The 24,555-nt window shown below is 41.1% G+C and overlaps 1 protein-coding gene across 4 annotated transcripts in view; it reads right to left on the bottom strand.

Moving 5' to 3' along the window:
• nos1apa (nitric oxide synthase 1 (neuronal) adaptor protein a) overlaps window positions 1-24,555 on the bottom strand; it is a 161,377-nt gene that overhangs the window by 13,729 nt on the left and 123,093 nt on the right. For 2 of the 4 annotated variants that reach the window (XM_007895655.2, XM_007895656.2), the window contains 3 exons: window positions 18,760-18,927; window positions 11,383-11,548; window positions 10,364-10,513 (listed from right to left, as the gene is read on the bottom strand). In XM_007895655.2, the coding sequence (XP_007893846.2) occupies window positions 10,364-10,513; window positions 11,383-11,548; window positions 18,760-18,927 (484 nt within the window). Of the gene's footprint in view, window positions 1-9,879; window positions 10,514-11,382; window positions 11,549-18,759; window positions 18,928-24,555 lie in introns of those variants that run through there. The other 2 variants (XM_007895658.2, XM_007895659.2) reach the window with 1 other exon arrangement.

The raw sequence follows: 24,555 nt of genomic DNA, 5'->3' as shown, positions 1-24,555 counted from the left end.
AAGACCCATTTGTTATCTGATCTCTGGCCGGTTAAGGGGAACACAGCCGAGAACATGGTGAACTTGTGAAGTAATTAACATGATGGGAGGCAACTTTATCTGTGGTGTGCAATGAGAAATTAGAAGGTAGAAAAAGCATACATAAAACCTTATTTCCGTGCAGGTACAAAAAATAAAATTTTTCATCACAAAATACTTTCTTATTTATATAACATTACATAACATGTAAGAGCAGGAGTAGGCCATTTGGCTCTTCGAACCTGCCCCCGCCATTCAATCATAGCTGATCTTCTAATCTAACTCCAGCTAATAACCTGACCCTGCCTTATCCCCATATCCCTTAATCCATTTTGCAATAAGAAATATATCTATCTCAGTCTTGAATATGTTCAAGGACTGAGCGTCAACAGCCCTTTGGGGTAGTGAGTTCCATACATTCACCACCCTTTGAGTGAAGTAGTTCTTCCTCAACTCAGTGTGAAAGGGCTGGTCTCTGATTTTAAGGTTGTGACCCCTGGTTTTAGTTTCTCCAACCAGGGGAAACAATCTCCCACTATCTACTCTATCATGCCCTTTGATGATCTTATAGGTTTCTATAAGATCCCTCTAATTCTTCTATATTCTAGAGAATATAGGCCCAAATTGGTCAGCCTATCCTTGTAACTCATCCCCTTCATCCCTGGTACCAACCAAATAAATCTATGCTGCACCCCCTCCAAGGCAAGTACATCCTTCCTTAAATAAGGAGACCAAAACTGCACACAGTATTCCAGGTGTGGTCTCACCAGGGCCCTATACAGTTGCAGCAAGACTTCCCTACTCTTATACTCTAATCCTTTCATAATGAATGCTAACATACCATTAGCCTTCCTAATTGCTTGCTGCACCTGCAGACTAACTTTCTATACAGAAAATGAGAGTTAGAAATGACTCTCATGATCCCCATACAACCCCTGGAGTGCAGTGCTGTCCATTTTCTTTATCTGATGGGGAAATAAGACTTTTCATCTCTTGTTCCTGTGGTGATAGCAATAGGTTACCATGAACTTAGCCTGGTCATACCTTCCACCATGCAGAACCAAGACGAATGAATTCAATCCTTGGAACTGATCATAACTTTAACTCTTCGAGTACCAAATATGACGCATCCAAAGTTTTGGATGCGTCTCCAATGCTGAGACGTCAAAAACAAAGCAAAGTCAAAAACGAGTACGCCAAAGTAGAGCCAAAGATGATTACATCAGTACTGAGTAATAATAACAAAAATAATCATCCTAACATTTGATGGTAGTGCCTTTCACATCGGGAGGATGTCTCAAAGTACTTCACAGGATAAACTGTAAATTGCAATGATTCTGAAAGCAAAAGTAGCAGCCAATTTGTGCACAGTAATGTCCCACGAACAGCCATGAAGTGAATGACCAATTTTGTTTGGAAGAATTGTCGGCCGGGATACCGGGAGAAAGTCTTCTCCCTTCAGTAATATGTAAGAGGGCGTTTGTGAGTGTGAAAGTGTCAAGTTAGTTGTTGTCTATTGCTGTGCCAGGATATTAATGGATCAATTTAATTAGCACATGTGGCCATATAATCAACAAACTCCTTTGTGCAGTCAGTGAATAGCGATTCCCCATTCTAGGGGACAACAGGTCACACAACAAATTCATGCTGAGCTCAACTCAATACCAAACCACTAGAATCAACAACAACTTGCATTCATTTACGCGATTAGAGTCTCGGAGTGCTTAACAGCATGTGATTTGACACTGAGATGCAAAGAAAGAAGAGGTAATCCAAGACACGGTCAAAGAGGAAAGTCTTCAGGTATGATTTGAAGACTGGGAAAGAGAGGGCAAGACAGAGGGATTGAGGCAGGAAGTTCTAGAGATTTGGAATGTAGTAGCTGAAAAGTATGGCCGCCAATGGTGGAGCGGAGGGGACGAAGGACATGAATCAATACCCAACTGTAGCTCAAGCATAGAGGGGGATATTCCAAGGCTCTTTCCTCTTATTAACTTCTTGAGTAGTGAAACTGCTGCAAAAGCTGGTCTTTTTCTATTTTGAAGTTTTTAAAAAAATTTTGAAGCCTGTTGGATATTCTAATGTGCCACAATCTGAGAAATGTGGACTTCTGTTAATTTCCGAGTTCCCAGTGCTGCTGGAATGAAAGGGCTGCATTGTTTCAGCTGCAAAGAGAATAACTTGGCAACTATAGATAGATGGACAGCGTGTACAGTCACTCCCATCAGCGGGTTCTATCAGTGTCAAAGGGAGTAAACATTGTTATATTGATTCATCCCTACTTCATTTTAAAGGGATACTGTCTTTACTGAAAAAGTATTTGGCAAGCATTTTCTTGGGTGGTTTACACAGGTTTCGGCGAATCTAAACCAGCATGCTGCAATTTACCTCGGCAAAACTGGGCTGTGTAGGGGAGCAAAATGATAGTCCATGTTGCCTAACCTGATCCTAATGATCAGTATCTTGTTACGGGGTTGGTGTTGGTGGGTGGATGGGGTGGGGGGCAAGAGAGACCAGTTTCGCTCCAATGCCCTGCACAATAACCTGTGCCCAGTTACAGATCTAGGTCAGTGGCCACTAACCAAATAAAACATTTCTTTGTTGAATTTATCTTAATTTATGGCCGCGCTGAGGCTATCGCGGCTCATTAGCTCGTGCAACTTGGGCATGGACTTTCCTGGACTGGTGTGGGTGTTTGGAAGCTGCTTCTTGACGCTTCGAGAAGTCAGTCATGATTGTCCAGTTGGAGACCCCTGATCTAGGCTATTGCACGAAGAATAACCACTCGTGCTAAATTCCAGAGGGTAACTACCCTAGAGTGACTGAGACTCTTCAGGAACGCTGGAGGAGAGAATGGGAGGGACGGAAAAGACCTCTCAAATTTCTGCAAGCTGGCAATGGCAACAGCCAGGAGCAGTTGCTGTCTTGAGATACGGTAATGCTGCTGACATTGAACCACAAGCCGTCATTCATCTCCCCAGCAGCATTCAGTCCATGGAGACTAATAAACCTTTACTTTATGTCAAGTATTATTCATAAATATACAGAATGTTGCTGCATTTAATGCAGTGCTGGGTTCACTTCTAGGATGGTGTGAAGAAATTTGCAAAGCAATCATCAGAGCTATAAAAATAAACCTCTGAATATTTCTGAATTCTACGTAGATGCAAAAGATCGATGTGAATAAATCGAATACTCTTATTAGATTCCATGCTGACAATGCACAAATCAAAAGCTCAAAAATTGCTCATAGTCTTAGCCTGAATACCATTTTGGGAAGGTTCTTCAAATCAGGTTTTTCATAAGTATTTTTAAGAAAAATGTGGATGGGGGGGCGTGGGGGGACAGGACACAGCCTTCTGCAAAAAGACAGAATTAAATAATTTTCGAAAGTTCTATACAATCTTAAAGTCTAAGGCTGAGATCATGTGATATTTGAAGCTCTGATACAAATGAACAAAGCATTAGTGAGTTGACATTTGCTCCACAGCAACAACTAGTACAGACAGTCAAAAGATGTCTGCATGCATTTCATTCATTTGGCTGATATATTTGATATTCTAGGTAAGGATATCAGATCCATTATGTTGCCATTGAATATATTTAAATTATTGCCATATCAGGCTCGCAGGCTTGTTTGACCTCCAAGTCACCCTCATTAATTACTCGGTGAATAGGAAGGGAGGGAAAATCTCAAGTGGTACAAGCAACTGATCCTGATCAGGCGAAGCTAAGTAGAAATGAATATCAAAAGCAGATGTACCAGAGTGATATTAATTGAACCATGTCTCAGAGGTCAGAACTGAAAGCTCGATGTGAGCACCATGTTTCATCCACCGAAACGAACAGGCATCAAATAACCCATTCATGTTTAATTTGTCACTTGGCCGCACAGTATATTTGGGCATATTTAATACTTGCAATGTGCAACTTGCTTACAACATTCCCCTATTCAATTCAGATAGACACTAAGCTAATTGGACCACCAGGGCTGTATTCTGCTAAACCTCTCTCTGTTTGCTCCTCTCGTTTTATAGTTACTCGCTCAAGAACAAGAGAGGATCAAACTGGTCAAATAAGAAAGAACTAATGCATCCTTTCAGGGAGAGAGTGCGCATTTTCATTCCAGACATTTAATTCCAGAGACATTTAATCCCCGAACCTGGGAGATTTCCATGAAATTTCCAGATGCACTCCGTTTCTCCCACAAAATATAGTCAATTCACTTCACAGTATATTCTGTGAAGCTCTTTGAGACATCTAGAAGAATAATAAGGCGCTATATCAAATGTAAGAATTATTATTATTCCAAGCATATGTGAACTTCTCAGCCTGGTTTGGTTACTCAAGCATGGAGATGGGTTTCCACATGTATCAACACACCTGTTTGAACAAAAAAGTCACCATACTTAAAAGAGTATCCAAACCACACAGAGTTCCACAAATGTATGGACATTTCTCGTTGTTTGGAACCGACAGAGTAGACACTCTCTCCCTGGAGGGGCGCACTCTGTTACCTAATCCCAGAACGTATGTTTAAATTGAAAGTAATGGTTTCTACATGAGCACAGTTATTCTGTTATTCCACAAAGCGCAAATAGTGCAACACAGGTTTTTCCATGTTGTCTTACCATGAACATTAAAGGGACAATTTATCAGAAATCAGAAGCATTATATGTCATGCTCAGCATAAGCCTCATACTATACAGAGGTCCTGTTGCAACAATGCCAAATGCAGAGGATTTGGGTACTAAATGTGCATTACTAGGACGTAAAGCGCTTTGAGACATCCTCCCGACCTGAAAGGCACTAAATAAATGTATATTGTATTATAAACTACTTTCATTTCAGGGCTTCTGTGGATTGATTTACAAATTATTGACATATATGCACAAAGATGAGTGCGCTGACTATCAGACCTGCATCTCTCCCGTAACAATCATTTATATCCTGAACCAAGTGGAAGATTAATGGCAAACAGGAAATGCATTTATTATGGATTCCCATACAAGATACAGCGAGGTTTTAACACTTTGGATCTGACACTTCTACTAAAACGACTGTAAAATGGCAGGTCATCCCAATACATCAGCCCATAATTAAATTTCAGACGCTCATCAGCTTTCTGCACATTTCCAGTACTTAGTTAGTTCTAATTTCACATTTCCAAAGGCTTGTGATTTTTCTGTATCTTTACAGGCCAAATGAAGCCACTGTGAATTGAGCTTATACCTCATTATAGTGTATAAGTGCATGAGAGCATAATCATATTATTAGTATTAATAATATTTATCGCTGCACCTGATATACAACACAACTTGCACTTATATAGCGCCCTCCACGCAGGGTAGTGTCTCAGAGTGCTCGTGATGTGATAAGGCGATGTGATAATATAGCACCTTATCACATCATTGAGACATCTTAAATCGCTTCACAGGATATACTGTAAAGTGGATTGATTGTGTATTTTGTGGGCAAAATGCAGCAGCCAACACAGCAATGTCCCACAAACAGCCATGAATTTCTAATTTCCTATAGTTCTTTGATTGTTGGGCAAGACATTGCCTTAAAAATTCGAGACAGTGCAAAATTTCGGAAAATTCCAACTCCAGTATCAATTTGCAAGCACATTTTCTGCAATTAAAAAGAATATTCTGATGGCCTTATTCTGTCCCCACATAAAGACAAACGCCTAAATCGTGAAACAATCACTAGGAATGGATCCTTTTTAACTCAAAATTAAATCAATCTTTCTTATCAAGAATAATGTTGTCTCCAGAGGCCAATTTGCACTGGACCCATTAGAATGTACAACATGCAAAATGTGCTGAAACAACAAACAAGCTGTGATCTGTGGAGGTTAGAGGAATTTTTATACATGTACACACACTAGCATTTATACTTGCACGCACCCATACACACTAATATACAGACACACAAACACAAAGGATTATTAAGACAAAGAACAAGTCATCTCAAGTGGATATTGCAGCTGAGTCAATTCTAACATTTATAAGGAAATCAGATAAACCCTTCGAGAACAATGATATTGCAGATTTGAGGGAGGAGCAGAGATAATAATAATAATAATAATAATCCTTGCATTTGATATAGCGCTTTTCACGTCAGGAGGACGTCCCAAAGCGCTTCACAGAATATACTGTAAAGTGAATTGACTGTATATTTGTGGGCGAACGCGTCAGCGAATTGCGCACAGCAATGTCCCACAAACAGTCGTAGATTGAAAATGACCAATTTATTATTTTTTTGTTTTTTTGGAGGGATTATTATTAGGCGTGTGGAGTAAGGAAACTTGCCCAAGGTTTCGCCCTGCCTGGAATTGAACTCAGGTCTCTCGCTTGCAAAGCGAGTGCTCTAACCACTGAGCTACAGGACTCCACATGTGTCCTGTAGATGTGGGGTTATAGTTGTTATCTCCATGGTGTGAGGAAGAGGACGGCACAGACACAATGGCCTACCAATGTGCTGAAATTTCTAGGAATCTATATAAGAGTGTAAAATACAGAGGAAAGGCAGAATGCAAGTTTAGGTACTGTATCCAAATCAGCAATATCTAATTAGGCTGTTACACTAACATAAAACCAGGTCAAATAGAAACACGTGAAGTATTTAGACTGTGTTATGTCCCTCTAATCAGCAATTTATTATCGTTCAATAAATTTACAGAGACCACAACACAAGCAATAATCTTTCAATATGGCATAAGCACCCAGCAATCAAACCTACCAAGCTGGCTGCCATCGTCGCCCAGCACTAAAACAGACTCAGAGATTTGGGAGAGATTTCAAGGCAATAATCTTACTTTGAGAGTTCACTAGATTACAATCAAATCACTTCCACGTTTTCAGTACATTTTGAACTATTGAAAGGCAATAAAATCTTGGCTGCACGCATCGGTTGCTTAACAACTCTCCCCTCCCCAGTGTCAGTAATATAGAAAAACATGTGCAGTGGAATGAATATTACCTGTTATTTCAATACTGTTATCTGATCCTCTCTTAAAAGGAGTTGATGCTCAAAGATTTGTAATCATAACTTTCGTAATCAACACGGCTATCACAAGATCAATCAAAGAAAGATGGGAGTGAGTCTTTCAATGGCCAAAAAGCATTAATGTGTTTCAGCAACTGTCCTCAGATTCCCTGACGGAGAATCTTTGATTGCACAGATCTAGGCTGTAAGGAAACAAAGGTTTCTAAATTATGAATTTCATGAGTTTTCCTAGGGTAAATAGAAGAAGAATGTTTCCACTGATTGACAAGTCAGTAATAAGAGGGCATCAATTGAGGAAGAGAGAGAGAAAGGGGTTATAACAATTTATTTTACCTTACCAGCCAAAGCTTTTAGTTCTTAAAAGAAAACTATGGAAAATTCAGCTTCAAAATTAAAAGCTGTAGTTAACAGTTTTGGAGTCTCTGAAATGTTACATTAATTAAGAGTAAATCTCGACCCAGGAGGCACGGCGATATGTCTTGGACTCGCACCGTAGCACACCTGAGCAAAAGGTTGGCCACCACCATAGAACTAACAGAACTATACGTAAGCAGTATGCATTGGCATTATGTTTAAAACACTGCCATTATTTTCTAAGTTCATCACCCCAAATTGGTCACCAAACTCAAAATGAATGAGTATTTGATTCTGATTTAGTTAGACTCAAGACGTTCTTTGCAGACACTGTTATGAAGAGCATAATGTAGAATTGCACACAAGGTACGTCTCACAGGTTAATTGGGTACACCCACAACAGTATTATACATTGCTGAAATCCCAGCAACAAGGTCCAGAACAGCTCATCAAAATCCAAGTAAAACACTATTTTCAGATGTTATGCGATGATGAAACAATTAATTGGGATGACTACGGGGGAGTGGAAGAGGGGAAAGAGCGGTTAGTTACCAGCTCCGTAGAGCTGTACAGACAAGGCCTGTTATAAGTCTCAAGATTGGCAGCGACAGAATTAACCTCCGTGGGCCAGTTTGGGTAAGACTGTGATACAATTAACATCACACAGGGTAAAGATATCACTGAATGACGCAGCAGCCAGTGTGTGCACAGCAATGTCCCACAGACAGCCATGAAGTGAATGGCCAATTTTATCTGGAGGATTATTGGCCAAGACATTGGGAGAAACTCCTTTCTCCCTTCTTAAATCGTGACATGGGACATAAAGAGTCAGACGGGAACTCGGTTTAACATCTCAACCGAAGGATGGCATCTCCAACAATGCAAGTACACCCCCAGCACTGCACTGCAGTGTCAGCCTGGACTGTGCGTTCAAATTAGCAGAGAACACACACCTCAACAATCCTTGCCAGTTCAACCTGAAAAACTGCAAGCAGGTTCTCACACCTCCCTCACATTGCCATACATCAAACAGCCCATCAAGTTGCCAAAAATGTGTCACTGTTTAAGAGGGAAAAAAACATTATGGACATACAGACATTGCCAATTTCTGTGACTTGTGAAACTACCATGTATCAAAAGGTAACAAATGATTTTTGTCAGTGTAGGTAAAGAACAAACACAAGCAAAAACTGCCAAAGAATGACTGAAGATAGATAGACCACAAAGGAATCTGCCCAGAGGTAAATTGGCAGTAGAGTTATGCAGCAACTGGACTCTTTCCATTCTAAGTTCACCTGCCGCTTTTCGATCCTGCCTTCAACAAGTATCACCCTTATATAGCTTTCCTCTCAGCAGGTAGGAAAGTCACACGTCACAAAGCCATAGGACCTGTCTATCAGCTGGGACATACAGATCAGTGTGCAGGCTGCGGGCAGTGTAAAAGGAACATCTTAACAGCTTAACACTGTGTTCCCTGCTCACCTCATTCTGCAGAAGGCATGAAACACAAGTTACAAAAATGCTACCAAAACTACACTAAATTGATCATATGATTACAAGGTAACACTCTGAAACTGAGGAGGTGGATTTAATAAAGGCATAGTAAAAGTTGTTTATAATTATTGCATGAACGTTAAGCTTACATGACAGGCTTGAAATATCGCTGCTGACTACCTGCTGTTATATGCAGAATGCAGTCAGTGTTATACGCCATCTGTCCACATTCGTTACTTCTGCTGCATACTGTACTGATGGATTCAGCCATTTATCCACTAGTGCCCCCAAATCTTTATTCTGTGTCTTGTCTGGTAACCTAATACAATTTATCATATATTCCTTTCCTCCCTCAATCTCATCACTCTACATTTGCTCACATTAAATCATATTTGCCATTTGTCAGCACCAATGTTCGGAACAGTCCTCTGTATTTGGTCAGCATTTTCCTTGTTCAGCTTAGTTTCCTTCTCCACTTCCAAATCATTTATGCACAGTGTAAAGAGCATTGTTCCAGGCACAGATCTTTCCAGATTACTCCTGACATGAATGCTACAAGTATACACTGTGTACAGGTTCTGCATTTCTGGCTGTTACCACAGATTTTTAACCACCAATAGTTGCCTTTACATACAAGTAATAAAGCTTGGGTGTGGCCTTTAGTTCTAATCTCCAGTGCGTTATGACTTTGACACACACCTAACCAATGTAGAAAAGTTTTCAGTTTAAAGAGACATTACCTGAAACTAACCACATTCCCATTTACAAAACAATTCTCCGTTTTCTTAGCTTCAGGAAAAATGGTCCAGGTCTTCATTCCAGAATGAAATTTAAGAAAACTATGCTAATTGTTTCACACCATTGGGGGTTTTGTAACTAGCAGCAGTCACTGAGAGAAATGAGTGTCTCGGTGCCTGTGTACAGTGAGAAATCCCATTACCAGCTTGCAATGAAAGATTTGCCACACTTAGGGACTTGGAGCAGAGTACGCCTTGTTCTTTTAATTAGACTTTTTATAAAAAAAAGTGCAGTACAGATTGATTTTTAAGGAGCTCGTAGTCACCGGTTGTCAAACAATTGGATACCATCACTTTAAAAGAGCAGGACAGTGTTGGGACTGATAATCTGTGACTCCCACAGTATATATTTACAGGTGGCAGCACTGCCCAGTATGACCACTAGAACAGGTCGGGCCTCAACCTTCGACAAATTTACTTTCATAAAACTAGCAGCTACACCGCAATCTCATCATCCAGACAATCCCCCAGATCCTGCCTTTTCAGGACATTCATTAAACGAATCGACTCTTCATTAGCCCAGTAGTCCCTCTCCTCACTCTCATCCGTATTAGACTCATACTCGGAGGCTATTCCCGACTCCCGGAATTTGATCAGCTCCAGGCTGCCCATGAATTCCTCCTGGCACCTCTTTTCGTCTCGCAGAAAGTGGAAATGCTCCAGTTTGATCAGACAGTTATCCATACCTAGCGGGCTGCCCATTGGTAGGGAGAGGTCAGTTCCGTCGCCTAGCTGGGGTAGGCAGATGTCTTCAGGTTTTGGAGTAGTGGGGTCACACAGCACTGGAGGTATAGTCGATCGGTAGGTAATTTCTAACAAGCTGTCCTGCGAACCCACTGAAAAAGGACAGAGAGACCACATCACCAAAGCTGTCAATAATGCCGGCCTATCATTCAAAATGTATCTCAAAAGATGTCCCAAAGTTACACCGTATAAGACATTTTTGCTAAACACATGGAATTGTGGAAAATTCAGGTGCAATGTGAGAATCAGTTTTCTTTATACAGAAATGGAGAAAACTGGCTTCCAAATTAAGATTGGATTTAAGAATTTTCCACAATTCTGCACAATCCTGAATTTTAAGATAGAAGTTTTGCAGGCTTAGACTAAGTGAAATTTCAGCCCTCTGAAAACAAGGTGTCTCACCATCAGGACCTTTAAAAAACTGCTATGAAGAATGATGGTCATTTTCTCCCACTTCACCTTCACCATCTAGGATTCTTCCTTGGCATATTTTTTATTTAACACAGGAGTGCTGGTTGTAATATCAGGAGAATGGGTTGGAATGAGATACTGACTGAAATTAACAGCAGGAGAGACAGTCATTAAGACAAAGGACTCTGATGACCTTGTCATTTCAATTGTGAGCATTATTTCAGCTCCTTCACACAGCAGCTCAGTAATACCTTCCATGCTGGTCTTCTCCCAATATTCTCATTAGCACTTGAACAAGCTTCGCTTTCAATATATGCTGGTTTCAAAAATAACTGGGCGATAGCAACAGGCAGAAAAAGTGAAGCGATTAAGAGGGTCAAGCTGTTCAAACCCATTTTGAATAACTTTTTTTAAATAAAAAAAATAAAAAGAGTATAATAGTGAGACTCTTAACTTTTTGGAGGCTCCAATCACAGTGAACACTAGAGTGGAACTCTGCTATCATGCGTTTCATTGTGGCTCGGGTTTGTTTATATTTTTATTTGCTTACTTGAGCCATGGCCAGAAAGTTTCAGCTCCAGCTCCTGCACTTGCTTTACGAGCAGCGAAATGTGCTTCAGCATATCCTTGTTCTGTAGGAGCAGCTGATGGACTCGGGCTTGAGCCTCGATCCGAGCTGCTGCTTCTGCAGCCAGCTGGTCCTTCAGAAGGTGAACCTGTGAGAGTGCAGACACATAAGCAAAGGGCAGAAGGGTTACAAGCTTCATGTTGGCTGGAAAGAACTCAGCCATTGTTCTGTGGCAGTTGTGTAACCTTTTGACACTTACTGTATTAACAAATAAGTCAATGACGGCAACAGACTCCATATAGTGAAATCGTGAAATCAAATGCCAAGTTATCTCCCCCACCCCCCCACTAGCTGACTGATGCACCATTCACCCTCTATAATAATAATAATAATCCTTGCATTTGATATAGCGCTTTTCACGTCGGGAGGACGTCCCAAAGCGCTTCACAGAACATACTGTAAAGTGAATTGACTGTATATTTGTGGGCGAACGCGGCAGCCAATTGCGCACAGCAATGTCCCGCAAACAGTCGTAGATTGAAAATGACCAATTTATTATTGGTTTTGGTTTTGGAGGGATTATTATTAGGCGTGTGGAGTAAGGAAACTTGCCCAAGGTTTCTCTCTGCCTGGAATTGAACTCAGGTCTCTCACTTGCAAAGCGAGTGCTCTAACCACTGAGCAACAGGACTCCACAATACACACTGACTGTATTTGCAGGGGAACGCACCAGCCAATTTGCTCATGGCAACGTTCCACAAATAGCCAAGAAGTGGATGACCAATTTAGCTAGCTCTAGCTCCTCACCCTAATGAACTGTTCTTCCTGTGTGAGCTGAGACACTGCAGACTGGCAGGATTACGTGACTGTGGTTGGCAACACAAGCCGAACCCTTTCCTCACCTGGTGAGCTCACACACCCCGCGCACACACAAACGCATAACACACACTTTCAGGAGGAGAGTGACTGGAAAGTGATCAGGAAAGGGAACCTTGGTTGAGTTTGGCCCTCATCAGCAGGGTCCTTTAAACTACTTGGATTATAGGATCAAAGATACAGGTGCTCCTGATGGTTTAGTGGGAGAAGCAGCACCCAGTTAAGTGCCAAAGCAAACAGACCAGAAGGCTACAGATTAACATGTGTTGAATTAGCCAATCTCAGCTAAGAGAGCAAACAGAACACTGTAATTGTCATTCTTCCTCAGTGTCTGTGTGCCAGGAAAAGTAATGTCAGCAAACCTGGAATGGACATTTTTGAGCATTGAGCGAGGGAAGGATCTGGCTCAGCTATGAAAATGGATCAGAACATCCTGAATTGCTTAATCTTAAAATTGGTCATTCACTTCTTGACTATTTGTGGAACATTGCCATGAGCAAATTGGCTGGTGCGTTCACCTGCAAATACAGTCCGTGTGTATTAGATGGTAAAATCCTGAGAAGCGCTTTGGGACATTCCGACAATGTAAAAAGACACTGAATCAAATGTAAGGATTATTATTTCGGGTCGAGTGCGTCTTCTAACCAGCTTTGACTCCATTAGCATTCTATTCAGCCCAAGACTTTAAATAACCGCTTTGTATGGGGCTAACATTCACTTGCAGCTCTGCAAAACGAACAGCAGATGGTTCATTTTGTTGGAGCTAATTCCATTAACCAAGGTCATGAATGGTTTATCTCTTTAATATGGAATAAAAGGGCAGGTTTCCCAGCCAAGGCTCAGTAGCCAATGCAACAACGTTAAATACAAGAACAGTGCAGGTAACTGCATGAGACCTTGGAGTGACAGAAGCCAGATTCTCTGAGTTGAACTGGCTCTTGTTTATCAATGTCATTTAAAACTACAATTGCTTATCTTCCCTTTAATATGCTGTAACATTTTGAAACTTTAGGCAATGTCATGTATTACTTATTCTGGGATTAATGAATTTTAGAACATTTTCCACTTGAATAATTAAACTGCAGGCTTGACGTACCAATTATTAAATCCCACTACGGTCTAAATCCCTCTCCTACCTTCCCAATTATCATTCTCTATTAGATCAGATATTGGTCCAGTGCCCTGGGCCGTCTTTCCAACATGAAGGGTGCTATACAAGTATAATTTGCTGCTGTTGTTAATAGTCCCTTAAAACAATATATAATTTGATCACTCAATCCACGACTGTTTGTGGGACGCTGCTGTGCGCAATTGGCTGCCGCATTTCGCCCACAAAATATACAGTCAATTCACTTTACAGTATATTCTGTGAAGCTCTTTGAGATGTCTTGAAGACGTGATAAGGGGCTATATCAAATGCAAGGATTTTTATTATTGTATTAGGGCAGTGAGCATTCAGTGGATAACTCACTGTCCTTTCTAGTCTTGGGTTTTCCTTTTTATCCAATTCAAACAATATAAATGAAATTCTCTCTCTGGGAGCTGTAAGGGTCAAAGTAAACTCAGCTTAGACAATCTCAGGCCAGTTCAAAGTGAACAGTCTCAACTCGTTCCATAGTAGACATCAGGCTCAGTGACGATGCTATATCAAATGAAGGGATTATTATTATGATTGGCCTTCACATGATGGCCACACAGTGGAATAACCTCTGAACACTCACTATGTGGACTGACTGACGCATGAAGAATGACTATGTAAGGGAGATAATGGAGGAGATTTGGCACCAATAGAGCTATACAACAAAATTCTTGCTGCTTTCGGTAAAGGGAAGAACAGTGAATAACCTCTTCCTTAGTCCAGGATGTCTGACTCAACTCCTCTGCCCTTTTCCACAGAGCACTGATTCAGTGTTAAACGTAACGTGCATTTATCACAGTGAGTTGGCTTCTGGTAAAATGCAACAGTTGACCCGCTGTAAACATGTTATTTAATTATTCATCCAATTAATTGACAATGAATTATTTGAATAAAGCTACACATGCACGTAATCAGCCCTCAGGATGTCACAGTCTTATTGGACCAGAAAATCAATACAAGCTGCAGTTTCATACACGATTCTGCTGACCCAAGAAAGCTAGCAAGCCCTGCGAATTGGGAAGTGCTGAAGAGAACATGGGTTGTTAATAACTCAAAGCTTGAAGCTCCTGACGTTCATGCCCATGATTTATCCATCATCCTTGCTGAGTGTAGGAATCCCTCTCAGCTGCAGACCCCAGCTTTCTCTCTCTTTCCCACATCCCCACCAGCCCACATCCTTTTCCTTAAGGATCTTCATTACGTCTCCTCAGACATCTATTTATTCCCAGCAACCAAGAATGCACAGAAGACAGGTTACCTGGAGAGTTTAATATAATTCAACATTTTAGCTTATTCTCTCTTTGAAGGATTACCTGGCTGCAACACTTGAATTAAATATAAACATATGAACTTTTCAAAATTCAAGATGATGCCCTTTCTGCATTTTTCAACAATGTTCCACACAAATGGAGGTTCAACAGCCACTGCTGGCAGAATGTTCATCATAGCAAACCTGGGTCCTGTTCTCACCTGACATCCACTTTCCATCAGGGACCACTGGATACAATCAGGGATACAATCATACAATGATGTCTCTCCTCTCCCCCAGCTAAATCAAGCTGAGGCCCTATTTCTAACCAGTCTGAGATCAGCTAAGTCCTGATCAAATGTTGGACTTTTCTGCTTTGTAGAACTCTGTGGTTTTACCAAACCAGCCACTGAGAGGAGCTAAAGGACACTTTTTATAAAGGCAAGTGAAAAAAATGATTTTGAAAAAATGAATCACGTACAGATTACACAAAGTGATGGATGGGGATGAATTAATTACATATTATATATTGGGAAGGAGTTGTTGGTTTGGGGCTGTTAGGTGTGTTTGTATACTTTTTATGTACTTATTACACATGGCTCAAATTCACTCCCAGCTCATCCATTATTCAACATGTAATACCAGCACTGAAGACTGATTACTCAGGCTTAAAGTAATAATATTTAAATCAGCCAGAACTTATTTCACTCTCTACTCACAATTGCTGCAAAATGCAAAGCGTTCATTCAGTTAACTAATCGCTACGTCTTTAAGCTGGACAATACACCAAAGGTTTGGATCAGTCAGTAATTCTGCCATTCCAATTCACATTCCACTTCCTCAAAGATAAACAGCAGACACTGGTCATTGGAGATAGAGATCTGGATGATCCCAGTTCCGCCAGCGCTAACAACATCCACAAAGTCTCCACACTCACAAAAGCTGCTGCAGAAAGTTACAGTTAATCATACGGAATGCACAATAACCTCACACTGCAATTTTGACAGACAGCATCAGCATCAGTGGCAATTCAGTGGATTTCCTGCCAAACTAGGCAGTCTGCAAAACTCTGCTCTCTTCACAGAACATGGAGAATGAAGTGAAATACGGTGCTTCAGGTGGATCAAACACCCCCTAACAAAATGCCCTCATGTGGAAACAGCACCATCTCAGAGACAACCACTGCAAGTGCGCTAATGTTGTCCATAAGCACTGGTAAAACATTGGTAAAAGGTTGGGCGGGGGGGGGTTAGTAATAGCTCAATTACAGTACTAATAATAATCCTTGCATTTGATATGGCTCTTGATCACGTCTTCAAGACGTCTCAAAGCGCTTCACAGAATATACTGTAAAGTGGATTGACTGTATATTTGTGGGCAAAACGGGGCAGCCAATTGTGCACGGTGCAAGTTGTTGTTGTTGTTTGTAGTCAGAAATGGGGTTCAGATCCCTACCTATGCAGCAGGGAAATTCACTGGTTCCACGTAAACCATCACCTTCGTAAGACCAGGCCTGACCAGTGGGGTGAGCTCACTATATGACCCACCTTCTCAAATACAGCATTTTGGACATAGTGTTACTTAAAGGTCTTTATAAATGCTTTGACAGACAGATTTATAAAGCATTTAATGCAAAGAAAGCTTTTTGCTGTCATTTAATGGAGAGGACTCTTGAGCCAATCCTATTAATGTTAATTGCAACATTCTGCACCACTATAATGGCAATATAAAACAGTACTGACCTACGGAACATCTTATACCAAATAGCAAATAAAAGTTGCGCAGTGCACCGAGATGAATGTGGGTGGATCTAGGTTGTGATATCAAATATTTTAATAGAACACACTAATAAAAGGCAAACTATTCAAATCTTTGCAAATTCAGTTGAGTATTCCCCATTGCTGTGCTCCTTAATATTAACCGTGCACATTGTTACCCTCAGTTTAATTTATTCTTCATTAAATCAGATCAAAGTGCTGAATTCCACTGAGATAGATGTTTTGATGTACTTACCATTGTAATCTGCCTCCAAACACAATGAATAAGTGCAAGCATGTACCGTTAGACAAACAGTTAGCACCACCACAGGGGTAAGTTATGGGAGAAATTCTCTGTGCACAATAAGCATTTTGGAAGCACTCAAACCAAACAACATTCTACGACCACGAGAAAAGGTCAAAACCATCCTACTGGAACCATTGAGCAATAGAAAAACACGAGTCAAAAGTGTCCAAATAAACCTCATCCTTTTCATAGTACCTTTCCAGGCACTTGCTTTGCTTTTAATGATACAAAGTTTGCTTCCCTGACAGTCACGAGCTCTGAAGCTTTTGAATTGCACTAGATGTTAGATTTTTTTTAGTATTGATTCTGCTTCAATCCAAGTGTAATTCCATTGCAGAGTCCAAACCAGAACTTGTGGGGATAAAACTATATAGAAAGTCTATCTGAAAGTAATGTCACCGGCAATTAATTCACCGCAGAAGTCTATAGCCACGGCAACCTTTGTGCAGGTAAGAGAGCCTCAGGGCAATCTCCCTGCATTTAGGGCAAGGGACCTGCATCACTCTCCAAAATCCCAATAACATTGAATAAATTGAGTCTTAAATTTAAATTTTCTGATGGTTTCAGGCGAGATGTTCGAGGAACCAAATCCTTCAGAATTTCACTCTCTGGTATCAGATTAGTTTATCTGAACATAAAAGGGAGACATTTTAAAAGAACAAACCCATTTATATAAGGTTCCATTCATTCTGAATGAAGGAGACGCCACTGAATACATTCTCTCCTATTTATTAGCGGACATCCTGGTAGTGGACATGGCTGTGACTATACATAGTGATAGACAAACCTTTTAACTGAAGTTTTGCCCTTCGGATGCTCAGCTCTGTGAAGATCTGATGGACGTCACAATTTGAGGCAATTGAGAAGAGACAAAGTGGAAGTGAATGAAACGCCCGCTTGTCTGTCCTAACAGGAACATGTCAGGAAACCGCCAACCACCAGACAGCAATCGCAATCTTTTAGATTGCTTTCATTCATCGTCATGCTTATGTAAAGGGTGCAGAGATAACTTCATTTTAAAATAAAACTGATTTATTCACAGCTTTAAGTTTAGTTTTAGCAAATAATTATTATTAGCAAATTATCATTAATAATAATTAATGAATAATACAAATTATAATCCTTGCATTCGATATAGTGCCTTATAACGTCCTGATGTCTCAAAGTGCTTGACGGGATTTTATCACGAAGTGTAGTGACTGTGTAACTTGTAAGCAAACGCGCTCCAATTTGAGCACAGCAGTACCACTGAAGCAAATTACCAATTTTATCGAGAGGGCTGTCGACCAGCGTCTGTTTTTGAATAGTGCTATGGAATCTGTAATGCCCACAGAAACAGGCAGACGAGCCTTCGGTTTAACATTCACCTGACTACGCAGTACTGTCCTTCAACGCTGCATTGTAAGAACATTTACAGTGTTGTCTGTGCCCTAATATGACTCTTCATATTTAGCGCAATAGATTGTTCCTAAAAATGCAACAACAGTAAAATATCTTGTGAAATATCCCACTCAACCACAGACAGAAAGAACATGTCAGCTCTAAATCCGTAACGCAGGGCAATGCTGTGCTACGACCAGCAGGTGTCTGACCAAAGCTGGAGATGGTGAGGTAACGTGATGATAGATTGCACCATACAGATGCACTTCCTGCTACACTGAAGTCCCACAACATTGAGCGTGAAAATGGAGTATATGGAAGAGGGAGCACGGCCTAGTTGGTAGCCTAAAGTGCAATTTACTGATCCATGGGAACTCTGCTCCTCATTCCCACAGCCGGTCTGACCACATCCAATCAGCGGCAGATTCGCCACATGAATCTCTAATAATAACTACTAAGCTTTACCCACCACTATTCCAGCTTGTGAAAAAGCACTTGGAACGCCAGTCGTCTGAACGACCTACGTAAGGTCACACACTGTTCACCAGCTAAATCGCATGTGAAACCGCAACAGCAGCTTACATTTAAATAGGGCCCTTCATGCAGGGTAGCGACCCGGAGCCATGCTCAGTCCCAATGTGCCAGCGCTTACCTGGGCGACAGCAACCTGCGTCTGCTGTTGTTGCTGCTGTAACTGCTGCTGTAGGAGCTGGATCTGATGGTGGACGGAGAGCGGGGTTCCTGACGGCAGCTGGCTGGATGAAGGAAGCAGCATCTTGGGAGTTGCCATCAGAATGGTAGAGCTATCATCAGCAACAACCTGAAACAGACAGAGGGTGAGAGAATTCAGATTAGAACAGAATAAGAGATCAAAGCAGGTTCCCTGCAGAGTCCCTCAGAAATCAACCAGATTTCTTCCTTCATTTTCCCCTCTCTGTATCCACAAAACCCTTCTGTTCAGGGAAATTGATCTTTATAGTTCGTTTGTTTGTTTATTTATTATTATAGAAATAAGTTGCATTCATTTTTAAAACACCACAATCCAGACCATACCAATGAGGGTGACTTGAAATAACATATTCCGAAAACATTCACACAGTATCTTTGAAGGATCAGTGGTGCACAAGGTAAGGTCACTGGAGTTTCAGTCACTGACTTTCATCTTTGTACAATGTTGTTATCAGTAAGCCGCGGAGCAGTATGTTGAAGCAACGTAATGAGAACATTTTTCTCCAACTTTTACCAAAGACGGTTCTTCTGCATAAGAGGCAAATTACTCCATAAAAGTCCCATTTCCCGATTGTCTGTGGAACATTGCAGTGTGTAAATTGTCTGAACCTTTTGCCTATGAAATATGTAGCCACTAAACGTTACTCTTGAAATCTGGTACGTGCTTCGAGACTTGAAACCCTTTATATCAAATGCAAAGATTATTATTATGTTGATGATGAAGAGCATTTCTCAATACTTTTATCACTGCAAGAATTTGTCGGGTGGGTGACAAGCCACCACCGCCACACCCACCATATCAGCTCATTCACTGGAACCTGATGCTGAGCAGGGTAGCTGTGTAATATTGCAGAACATCTGAAACCAGTCAGAGTACAGCTTCTCTTAGCACCTGCAGAGCACATCTGTCTTCTGGATGGAAAGAATGGCAATGGTGTAGTTAATGCAAAATGCTATTCTAATCAAGGCTACTCCGGTTCTCAATGTAATTTAACTTCTATCTCAACATAGTCCTGTAGCTCAGTGGTTAGAGCACTCGCTTTGCAAGTGAGAGACCTGAGTTCAATTCCAGGCAGGGCGAAACCTTGGGCAAGTTTCCTTACTCCACACAGAGCCTAATAATAATCCCTCCAAAAACCAAAAACAATAATAAATTGGTCATTTTCAATCTACGACTGTTTGTGGGACATTGCTGTGCGCAATTGGCTGCCGCGTTCGCCCACAAATATACAGTCAATTCACTTTGCAGTATGTTCTGTGAAGCGCTTTGGGACGTCCTCCCGACGTGAAAAGCGCTATATCAAATGCAAGGATTATTATTATTATTATTATTATTAGCATGCATTGAGCAGCTACAGCCCATATTCTGCTGGACATCGTTATAAAAACACAATTTGGACAGCAGGAACCCCAGCCACAATGTGGTAAATAAGCTCATCAATTCACTGGATACTTGCTAACAGGTTCATTGTTCTCAGTGTCCTTTGAATCATACCAGGCAATCCTACGATTCAGAGAAAGATTAAAACCCAAGGACAAAATATAAATTTTTGCTTAAATAAATTAAAAGCATCGAGAGTCTCCATAGTCCTCAGAAAAAGTCACATCATTAAGGATAAGTCACGGAAGTCTGGCCCAGGGCTGAGTTAATTAGGTTCATTTTCCTCCATGAGCCAATTCTTACTTTCAATTTTCCTGCTTGTATTGCTCCCTTTCCTCTTCCCTTACAGCCAAACCACATCTGCTTCACCCAAAACTGCCGGCTTCTTATTTAAACAGCACAGATGTTCCATGGACGAGGTTGGTTTTACATGTTTTGCCCTGAACAATGTGACATTTTCCTCAAGACTGACACGTTTACAATTTAAATTTATATCGAGCCTTTCATGTTGGGAGGACGTCTCAAAGCACTTGACCCAGCTGGCTGGCTGGAAGCCCAAAGCTGGAAAGGTATTCAAAAGCAGAGTCGAACAAGGTGCGTTTTGAAGGCAAGGAGAGAGGAGACAAGGTGGAGGGACTCTAGGTTGTTTTCCATAGAGCAATATTATTTCTTTAATCAGTTGATATTCTGCTCGAGTCTTAACCATTGTCTGAATTTTAGGGAAATTAACATGAAAGGCAAATGAGGTGGCAAACCAACTCAGAAAGATCAGCCACTAACTAATCAATCGTCAGAAACATTAAGCTCACGGCAAATCGCAGACTTTCCTGGGAAACATTGCCAGTAAATGGCCAAATTTGGGACTGGGAAATGGAACCTGATGAAGGGAAAGCTTTAAACCAAAAAAAATCGCTGGGTACAGGAATGTTGTTTGCTGCTCAATAAGAGCTCCTCATGAAAACGTTATACGTACTGAACAACTCAATGAGAACCAGCTGCTTGGATCATAATAACAGAAATAATTGTTCTTACATTTGATACCACTCCTTCCACGCCAGGAGGACATCTCAAAGCACTTCACAGGATTTACTGTAAAGTGTAGTGACTGTGTATTTATAGGCGAATGTGGCAGCCCATTTGCACACAACAATGTCCCCCAATCAGCCATGATGTGAGTGACCAATTTTATTTGTGGGATTCTTAGCCAATACACTGGGAGAAACTCATTTCCCTTTTCGATAAGCACCAAAGCTTTAAGCACTGGGTTTTTATGATGAAGTCAGAGGCTTTTTTCCTGTGTACCCCAGTTTATAAAAGGCATTCTTGGATATGCTATGCCTATATATACTGTGAAAGAGAAAATACTGTTTGGCACACACTAATAAAAGATTTGATTTAACGACAATGAACTGTACAATCCTGGCCTACTGACTTACACAGCAGTGCTTATTTCAGCAATACATGGATTTCAGATTCAGGAGTTTATCAATGATGGATTGTATGGAACAATTTCCTTTAAAACGTAATGAGACAATAAATTCTTGAGAGAGCAACAAGTACCATGGTGACCATGGATTTGAGATACATTAACAATATCTTACGGATTCAGTTCACATTATGCAACAGCAACCAACAGAACGCCCACAGCAACATGACAGTCACTGGTGCACAGCACTGCTCAGAACATGGGAGCTTATCCTGAGCAGTCAACTGTGATTTCCCTCTCCTCTCCTTACTGAAAACGTAGAGAGTGACCTAATAAGTGACCCAATGTGCCTGCTACACTGAATCAAACATGTTCTTCCAAAATAGATATCTAGAACTGTCTACTGATGCCACTAGATTTGAACTGTCCTGACACACGCGCACACACACACCACACACACACGCTCTTCCTCCTATGAATTCCAGACAACAGCAACCACATTCATTGCTAACGTCTACTAACAATGATGCAGATAAAGGTTTAAACCACTGCCCCTCTGTGCATACCTGTCTGAACCAATCTTAATAACATTTTTTTAAGTAGGAGACTGGGGAAATTCTGCAATACATTCTTGAGTTTGTTCGTTCAGCCTGACCTTGATGCGAATGAACAGGTGGATTAGGTAACCACTTTATCCTAGACCTGCAGGGTAGGAAATGATCATTAGACATGTAGGTCCAGAGCTCTCAACACAGCACAAGCTTCTGGGCATCTCTCATGGTAGGATCTTTTCCTGTTTATTACTGAGACGGAATCCTTTGGCAATTTTGTCACAGAGTCGAATGATTGAAATAAAATAAAGAACAATATGTTCAGATAGGCAGCAAGACAAGAATGCACAGTTTCGGTTTATGAGAGCAAATTCATAATGGACAGGATTTATCTCTTTACGTAGAAGGTTATTATTAGCTGGAATAGGGTTCCAGGAAGATGGCAGAGACTAGGACTTATTCAGGAAACAACCAAATGCTGTGATGCGAAAACGTTAAAAGTGGATGTTCAGGAAGGATGGATCAAATTGGCCAAAATACTGGTCCATCCCTATTTCTCTTATGATCTTGTGAAGATAACAGTGCAGTCAGTGCGTAGGCAGCGAGTTTAAATTCTAACACCCAGGACTATGTAGGGTGGGACATAGATTTCATCACCCGTTGGATTGAGATGTTTAATGTAATTGCGCAGAAGGGGCTGAGTGGAAGCCAGGTCCTTCACACCTGAGAGGGACAGTGATTCTGGGTTCACTGGTGCCTAGTGTAGTAGCGACTAGGAAGAAGCCTGACTGCAGATCTTTGCAGTGCCGTGGTTCTTTCAATCAGACTCGTTCCACTCAGGAAAATAGGAAAGAAGCTGAGAGAAAAGCTGAGATAATACAGGCCTAGGTCACTATTTTAAAAGCTTAAGAGACAGCAATGCAGTCTTGGGGTTCAGATAATGAGTTAACTTCAGGAATAACACTGACCCCTGCCTGTATCACTGCCGAGTGATTCCCTCCAGTTGCCCAGCATCCTGGACAAATGTCAAGCTCGCTGCAAGTCTAGCGGCAGAAGCATTCATGTGAATAATCAGTGAAGTTAATTAACAACAAAATAATGCCACATGCTGGAATTCAGCTTAGCAAGCAACTTTTTCCACTGGGAAATACACCCTCAATTCTAAAATGTGTAAAGGAGCATCTCAACCACACGCTCAGTGCCTAGGAAACCCTGGTACACATTGGGGATACAGTTGGTCTCAAGTCCACGGACTCTGACAGAACAATCATCAACAACAACATATTTATATGGCGCCTTTCACATCGAAAGGACTTCTCAAGGCGCTGACAATCAGCAGCACCTCGGGACATCGTTCTGCATGAGGGGCGCTATATGTTGTTGTTGTTGTTGCTTAGGCTGTGTTTGGGAAGCCCTTTCTTTCTGTTTCTTACACTACAGCAGTGTACCAGAAACAGCCATGAAGCAAATTTTATCCAGGGGTATTGTTGGCCAGGGCACCAGGAGAAACTCCCTTCTAATTCCGAATAGCCCCAGAGAGTTTTTTAGTGTCCACCTGAACAGGCATTAGAAATCTGAAGCTATTTCTTAGCACCCCTCCCTTGAGCTTCACAAATTTTTGAGTGAGTGAGAGACACAGAGAGAGCATCCACACTGTACTAAAGTCATATGAAACAGAATTAAATGTTGAAGGTGAAAATGAAGGCGAATAAAAACAGCAATAAGGAGAAGTGAACAAGGCAAGTAGGCTGGGAGATTAATGGAATTGAAGTAGAGAATAGCAAGGAGAGAAAGAGACATGAAATAATACAAATGTATAATGCCATAGTATTGCCTGTGTGCACACAAATCAGACATACAAGTTAAAGAACAGAAACTCTTAACGATTCCATGCTGTGCCTGGTTTATGGTAAGGAAATGATATACATGGAAAATGCACAAAAAGAAGGAGCTTACAGGACAAGTCTGATTAAGGGATAAATTATCTTAGTTCGACCATCTTCTTCAATCGTGACTGCTCTTCTATTCCCATCCCCCTTCTCCCTCGCTTGGTGTCCACCACTGTGCAGCAATCCGAGATGCAAGCCTGTGCAAAGGTTGCAATATAAATGCGTTGTTACTTGTTATTAAGGGGAACTAAAGCTAGTCCAATCCACTTTGTCACATTTCATCTCCGCCATGCACTGAGAGCAGCCTTATCACATGTCTGCCACTCGAAGTTGACAAAATGGCTGCAACACGAATGCCTGCCAAGTCAGAGCATGGTACAGGTTCCCGAGTTAATTACTAAATCAATCTCATAAAATTAGCCTTCCATTAGATTTACTGTCTTCCCTCCTCAAAGATATCAAAGTAGCTGAG

The sequence above is a fragment of the Callorhinchus milii genome, unplaced genomic scaffold (genome assembly GCF_018977255.1).
Source record: "Callorhinchus milii isolate IMCB2004 unplaced genomic scaffold, IMCB_Cmil_1.0 Scaffold5, whole genome shotgun sequence".
In the NCBI taxonomy this organism is placed as follows: Eukaryota; Metazoa; Chordata; class Chondrichthyes; order Chimaeriformes; family Callorhinchidae; genus Callorhinchus; species Callorhinchus milii.
Note: the sequence above shows the minus strand (reverse complement) of the source record. Positions and strands in the feature narration are given on the sequence as shown.